The sequence below is a fragment of the Dermacentor albipictus genome, chromosome 10 (assembly GCF_038994185.2).
Source record: "Dermacentor albipictus isolate Rhodes 1998 colony chromosome 10, USDA_Dalb.pri_finalv2, whole genome shotgun sequence".
Taxonomy (NCBI): Eukaryota; Metazoa; Arthropoda; class Arachnida; order Ixodida; family Ixodidae; genus Dermacentor; species Dermacentor albipictus.
Genome location: NC_091830.1, coordinates 69,798,686 through 69,806,341, shown reverse-complemented (window position 1 = coordinate 69,806,341; position 7,656 = coordinate 69,798,686). Strand labels below are relative to the sequence as shown.

At 42.9% G+C, this 7,656-nt stretch overlaps 1 protein-coding gene across 1 annotated transcript; it reads left to right on the top strand.

Annotated features, from left to right (window-relative positions):
* The first annotated feature begins 36 nt into the window (after positions 1 to 36).
* kud (oligosaccharyltransferase subunit 5 kud) lies at positions 37 to 7,448 on the top strand. Its single transcript, XM_065428675.1, has 5 exons — positions 37 to 116; positions 615 to 687; positions 1,239 to 1,351; positions 3,722 to 3,876; positions 7,269 to 7,448. Exons 1-4 carry the CDS (start codon positions 52 to 54, stop codon positions 3,846 to 3,848), a joined length of 378 nt encoding a protein of 125 aa, XP_065284747.1. The 5' UTR covers positions 37 to 51; the 3' UTR covers positions 3,849 to 3,876; positions 7,269 to 7,448.
* Positions 7,449 to 7,656: the final 208 nt, after the last annotated feature.

Sequence of the window (7,656 nt, the reverse complement as noted above, 5' to 3'; positions counted from 1 at the left end):
ACCTGAAAATGGCCGCCGACGGCGAATTTCCTCATGGCGTGAGGAGCAAGCATGAGAAAACATGGGCTTAAAATACATAGCAAAAGTTTCAGTTGGCCCTGCAAGCCTTTTGAACGGCAAGTTGTGCATTTCATAAACCTTCGAATCGTCAAATCATACGTACTACACTAACCAGAAATAATAAACCGCTCTCGGGTCCACTGATTTGTTTCCGTGAAAAGTTGCAGAGTTGCTTTATTTGTACGATCACGAAGACGATATTATTTGTAGCACTTTTAATCTGCAAATGATGAGCACGTCGTCAAGCAAAGCGTTTCTGCCTATCCGCTTTGCTATGAATTTTCTAGCAAAACAAACAAGTGAGTACTTAACTTAAGAAACTCGTGTGAAAAACGAAACAAAAGTTGCACGAACATGGCGGCTGCAAATAGCGTAACTGTCCCTTGAGTCAAAGAAGGTATTGCTTGAGTGTTGTAATATACACTTAGTAAATTGTGTGTGTAAGATCAGATACTATGCCACTACTTATGCTGGAAAAAAAAAACTTTCTATAATTGAATGAATTTAGTGTCATAAAGAAGACTGGATTTTATTGACTGTGTTTGTTCCAACAGAAGCCAATGTGGCGCTACGTTCCACGGCTACGTCGACGTCACTCAACTTGCAGACATGGCAACCATCGGTTTGGTAAGTTGTTCCTTTGCGTTGAAATATCGTGGTTTGAGCGTTCTTTGTCAGCCTTGAGCTTCGCTCTGAATTTAGGAGGAGGCAGAAGTAATCGGCAGACGCAGAAAGTCAATCGCTTTGTCTTCAGATCGTGAAGCTATGGCGTACACGTGGCGCAGGTTTCGAGACGCCGTCTACATAAACACGGCATCAAATGAGCCGGCATTTCAATACTGGACAATAATGCCGCAAGATAGTCGTATTTCACTGGCCAAATATGTATTTGTGATTAGTCCTGTGTGTATGTAAAGAGTCCAAACTTGATAGGAACACTAATTTTGTCGAAAAACGCTGCTTGGAGCATTTCTCGCCCCCGTTATCAGCGCTGAAACTTGAGAAACCATGTCCACGTAGCTTAGGTGTTTTGCCGTTCCCTGTTACGTAGCGCTCAGAACCTCAGAACGTTCTGAGGTTCTGAGCGTTCTGAGGTTGTTTACTTCCTCTTCTTTGAAGCATGGGTGTATGTGTTGCCCGCAGTGCGTGACATTGAATTCTCCGCTTGCGTGTTTCAGTTGGGCATCGATCACATGTACAAGTATGTCAGCCCGGTCAACCCGGCTGTCTACCCGCACCTCACGCTGGTGCTCATGGGCATCGGCCTGTTCTTCATGGCCTGGTTCTTTGTGTATCCTTTGCTGCGTCTGTGTTTTGCGAAAGTGATGTGATGCTTTTAGGCCGTAGGTACCCACAACCTATGTCCAGTGACTACCTTTCCCAGTGGCACAATGAAAACGTTAACATTCGCGGCAGTTGACGTGGGAAAAGCGATTGTATTTTTTTTTTCAAATGTAATTTTTCTATTTGCAAACTCTCAATTAAAATTATGTAGATGCTGATGGCAATGATAAGTAATAACAAACTGTGATAACCAATCCCAGTGGCAACATAAACACCATAAAAACTAAGCAGTGAAGCTTTGGCAACAAATAAACAAATTCTTAAAAATATTAATGCGCTTGAGGTGCCAACAAATTTTCACTGCGCAATGCACATTGTAAGGTATTTAGGCAAAGTGAATTGTATATGTACAACAGCACTCTTATGTGTCACCATCCTGTGAGGGCATGTAGCACAACTGCCATTATTCCATTTACTCCAGCAAAAAAATATTTGCATGTTACAAGAGTGCATTTAATCGCACGAGAGCCTGCAGGGGTAGCAAAGAAGCACATTTTGTCGAACTACAAGAAGTGTGCCTAACAAGAACCAAAGCCTGGTCATTTTCATGGAGTGTTCCCTCATGTCATTCCGCCCAGCCTCCTTTAATACGAACCCGCCGTGGTTGCTCAGTGGCTATGGTGTTAGGCTGCTGAGTACGAGGTCGCGGGATCCAATGCCGGCCACAGCAGCGGCATTTCAGTGGGGGCGAAATGCGAAAACACCCGTGTACTTAGATTTAGGTGCATGTTAAAGAACCCCAGGCGGTCGAAATTTCCGGAGTCCTCCACTACGGCGTGCCTCATAATCAGAAAGTGGTTTTAGCACGTAAAACCCCTTAATTTAATTTTTTTTCCTTTAATACAGGTGTGACCCAGCGCAGTTGGGATTGCGATCGAGCCCAGTTGTGGATCGAATTTCTCGGTCGCGATTGGCTCCTTTGCGCAAGCCACAAGATGGAGTCAGTCGTAGTCGAGCATTTCGTCGATTGGGCTCGATCGCGATCAAAAGTGGCTGTGGGACACCAGTATAAAAAATAGGTTTTGCATAACAGATCAAATTGTGTTTGTTAGCATTGTTATTAAACATGAAAGTGACTTTGCCATTACAATATAAGGCACATTGCACTTAATTATTGGCTGCATGAAGAGAGTTGACCAAAGCATAATACGAGGTTGTGGTGAAACAAGGTTGGGCTTTATATTGATAGGATTGGGTACAGTTTAAGCAGCTACGTGCAATATTTTGACTTGAAATCATTCAGAAAGTCATGCAAAGCTAGGCGAAGTAGCACCATACCACAGCGCTTCAGTACTGTTCGTGCTAAAAAGGAGCGCCTTCTGTCGTGTCAACGAACAGAACTGGAGTGGCCCTTATTGTACGTGGGCACGCAAAAGTGGGTTGGTACATGTGTGGATTTTCTTTTTTTTTTTAAGTTTTTGAGCTTCAAAATGTCACCAAACCATGTCATGAAAGTGCACGCGTGACGGCAGCAACTCATGGAACACCCAAGTCGCATGTAGTAGTGTAATTTTGATTTTGTAGACAGCTTGACCAGAGAAAAATAAAACAGGTCTCAACAAAACCACGTATGTATCTTGGAGAAATGATTCAGTTCTGAAGGCACGAATTGTGCAATGAGTGCCTCCAACAAGCAGCAGATTAACTTTTTTTTACGCTAGGGTTCCATCTCCTTTCAGCTCCATTTGTAAGCTGACGCACAGTTGCTGCAGCGCACAAGTCATTAGAGCAATTGCTTGAGCACAACCGCAATTGGAAGAATTCTTGAAAAAAATTCGCGCAACACTTTTCATGTGACAGTCACAAGATTGGGTGTTCTGGATGGTAAATGTTTCCTTCCCATATTTAACTTGAAAATTGCCTGTCAATTCCTTCAAGGCTGTGCGCATAAGTGAAAAACATGAAGCGCTATGTTATATGTGTTGCAAGCCTGCTACGAGTGTGTTCTCAGTGAAACGTGTCAACGGTTTTGATTGGCTTGAGACATTTCTGGCATTGTTTTCTGTATTGGAAAGTATTGCAGCTTTCTCTTAATTACAATGTACAATATTGCATAGGGATCTGCCATTAGTGCCCCGTTTTACAGCCGTCTCGAATTCAAAGTTCAGCCTCTGGAGGACAGCATGTCTTTCCATGAGCCAATTTTGTTTGAAAGTGCCATGCCAATTAGAAGTGATGCATTAAAACACATTGGCCCTATTGCTGCACTAATGATATTGGATGCCATGAGGATAGCTTTCGAGGCGCACTGCTTAGCGTATCCCAGCATCGTTGACTGGCGGTTTAAAGTGCATCCTTGACTCTTACGTGCGTACAGCTACGAGGTGACCTCAACAAAGTTCACGCGAGACCTCTTCAAGGAGCTCATCATCTCTCTAGTCGCCGCAGTGTTCCTGGGCTTCGGCATTCTGTTCCTGCTCCTCTGGGTCGGCATATACGTCTAGCAACATGGCAACCCATGGTGCCTTGACAGTAAGAAAATGTATACGTTTTCTATGCGTTTCCTGCTTTGGCCCAAATGGTTCATAGTGACTAATCAGTATTACGCTCAACCTAGTACTGGAGACTGTAAATGAATTATGCTGGAAGGGCCACGCATACTGACGTCGCTGTCACAGCACATGTTGTTTGGCCAAGCCAAAGAAATCTGTGCAGTGAGAAGAGCTGGTGGCAGAGCAGATTTCTTTTCAGTTGACACATGCATTGGTGTTGTTCAGTAACGAGACATTGCTCCAGACTTGTTTCCGGACGAAGCATACCTGCCAGCGCTCTCGAATTTGTCATAACATTCACGAATTTGGGCTTCTATGAAGGTGGCGGCAAGTTTTTACGAAGAATAGATTCTGTTTGCGAACATGTTTCAAAGGTGTTGGAGGGGTGAGCAAGATTGTTGCAAGGGTGCCTGCATCATCCTTTTGTGATCGCGATGCAAGGTGCTAAACAGAGGACTACTTCATTCAAGCATGTATATTGAGGCAACTTCCTCAAGCAGGCTATGTCGACAAAAAGCAGTCTCTGAAAAAGTCAGTCAGGCACTGTATTGCTCTTATGTCTTTTCTGTGCCTGGTTTATTGCTGCCTAGGCGCTGCATCCAACCGTAAATAAAGTCCGTATGCATGCCAGGTCTGTGCCTTGTGCCAAGGCCAACATAAACACAAATGCCTTCTGCTCCCTTTTTTTGTCATGTCAGCGAGTGTTTTTACAGATTTTAATGTTCACAGGTTGGCAGGTGTGGCTAGAACATTGCCGTTATTAAAACGTTAATTCCATATGGAAAAAAGAAACTATCATGCCATTTGTCACTGCTATGGTGAAAGGTGGCTCTTATCATAGTGCTTGCTAGGACACAAGCTTTACGTCCGCCTGGTACAAAGTGAAAAGCACCATGCAAACATCGACGGCAGCAAAATTTTTGTTTAGTGCTTTTGCTGCATATGACTTGCAAGCAGGCCTATCATTAGATGAAACAGAGAAGTAATTCATGTATACGTGCTATCAAACTGAGCCCACTGCGAAATGCTGCCCGTGTGCGAAATTTCAGCACGTACAAGCCAGTGGTGCAACTTTAAACATTGTCTGTGCCTTGCGCTTCTATTTAGACAACACAATGCATGCACCTTGAAACCACACGTGGCATATAGCACAGTGCAACTTCTTGTGCTAGGTTACTGAAACTAGTCATTGCTATGACACGATATTTAAACTTAAAAATTGCAGCCGGTGACTTTGAAAGTCATATTCATATTCACTTGGAATTAATTCTGAGGATGACACTAGTTTCAAGATATGCATTCTCAGTGTTTGCTACAAAATGCGTTGGTATTCCAGAAACATTTTAGCTTCAATGTGCACAAAGGCATTTTCTTAAAAAGTAAGTGAAACGACAGCATTCATACCACAGCTTTGACAGTGCTTATTTCAAAACTGGTGCTAGCTTCAGAATTTGTTCTAAGTTGATGTAGATTGCCTAGTGAGATCACTGCAGTGGTGGGAATACTGCGACAATTGCCCCAATCTGCTACATCCTGTTAAAGCAGTTACATCCATCCTACGTGAGAAAAACTGCTCCAGGACGTGCCGCACACTCTCTAAGGCCACAGCGAACAGGATTTGTGGTCAACATCGGGCGGTGGTTGCCACCACGTTATGCGAAGCATGCCATTGCATCTCCTGCCATTCATAAAGCTAAATGAGCTGAAAGGTCACTGAGCTAATTCAATCCAGTGCGCGCTCGCGCACATTTGTGCTCAGCTATTAAGAAACGCTGTGCACCATATCTGTGGATTGTGCATGGTTTTGGATAAAGTTGTGTCAGGCCTAGTAGTATGCCCATTACGTGTTGTTGGCGTGTCTTCGTACCAGTGGTGTAGTCTCGGTGGGAGAGGCGTTCCTCAACCAACGATGCGAACTTTGCACGTTCAGCATGGCAGCTGTGTCATGGTGCACACGGCAAACTGAAACTTGCCCCCCTTGCATGTTATTGGCGGCTTTTCCATGTCGCGTTTGTAGTGAACTTGTAGCTCGGCCATATTTAGGGGTGTGTGAATATTCGAAAATTTAGAATATTGAATCAGATAGTGTCCTATTCAATTCAATCTTCGAATCAAGTTGTAACTACTGTATCCATAAATGCGAACACTTTTTGAATATTTCAAAACGTCAACTGTGCCCAATTAAACATGAAATTGGAACAAAAGTACACTAAATTCTCACCCCCGCGGCCATGGTATAGACATAAAACATAAGAGCTTGTTGTGGAGTAGGCTACGTCACTTAGGTAGCCATACTTTACAGGCTATACAGCGATCATTCCCCTCTCTAAATAGTCCTGTGCATGCGAAAAAACTACTTGTTGGTCCTAATGCTCCATTTGTGCTTTTAATAAACAGCGCTTCATAACATGCTATGTAATGGCAAGAACATGCTAACTTTAAGAATATTAGGATGTGAACATTGTTTTATATTAATTGTGACAACAGCTGTTCATTATACGAAAGCTATTCTATATTTGTTTCACTTCTGGCATGATTGAATCCGTATTCGATTCACTCTCAGAAATAACTATTCACACTGCCCTAGCTATTTTACTAGCTAAGCGTCTTAAGGCCTAAAATAAAAGTGCTCGAATTGTCAACCTGCATATCATTTGACTTTATTGCCATGAGCTTTTTGTGCCTTTGTATGATTCATTGGGGACGTACGGCATTTTGTTTTTCTAGCATGGTGGTTGATTAAGCACAGGAATAGTGAAGCACAGGCCGATAACAATTCAGACTAGTCATTTTTAATGCTACAAAAACTGCTCCAAAATGCTATTGGCCATTTTCATCGCTGTCACTGGCTTCAATCTGTATATTGCAAAATGTGCACTAATGTAATTAATTCACAATATGATAAATGAGAGTTTGTTAGTTAATCAGCTGTGCATACTGATTTTCATTGTAGTTAATGTCTCCCTGTTCGATTGATCCAACTCAATAGATTTTATGCCACAGGTGACTTTTAAAAATTCTGTTAGCGTTTGAAAAGAAGACCCAGCCGATAAACCCACCTGTTCACAGCTGTGGCGAAAGTTCATTATGTCTCTGTACTCGACATCAGGCTGCACTTGTAAATACATGTGGATGTCTAGACCAACTTGGTGCTACTGTTCTTTATATTTTCACAAATAAATACATTGTAATGACCATATTCCATGAATTACCGATCGGAAGCTATGTTGGGATATCCAACATAATTGCATTGGTGTCGGTGACTGCTTTTGTTACCAAGACCCCCTCATTTCTTGATTCCTTTGCATCTTGTAGGTAGGAAGAAAAATGTTTAATTTTGGAAATATTTTGTTTTCTCTTTCTACAATGCAGATGCTGCCTTTCTTCTTGGGTCCTGTTGGAATGAATGAATGACATTGGTTGCTCACAGTGTATCGCAAGGCACCTCATCATTTCTCCTCCATCACCTTCTCCCCTTGCCCCCTCTTTTTTTTCTATTTTCTAATTGTTGTACATTCCTGGTGAATTGAAGTAAATGAAGTTCGTTTTCAATGGTCTCCTGTGTGTTGCCTGATGACAAAAGCTCCTGGTTAGCCTGGAGAAGTCATTCTTCTTTTTTTGGAGGGCAAGGGGAGTGGGGAGTGTCTCTGTCATGGAGAAAGAAAAAAGATGGAAGCCAAACCTGGTGGCCCAGCGCGTGATTGCACATCAAGCTGCGCGGTTGCTTTTAGTGTATCTGCTGTGCAGGCAGAGCCATGGC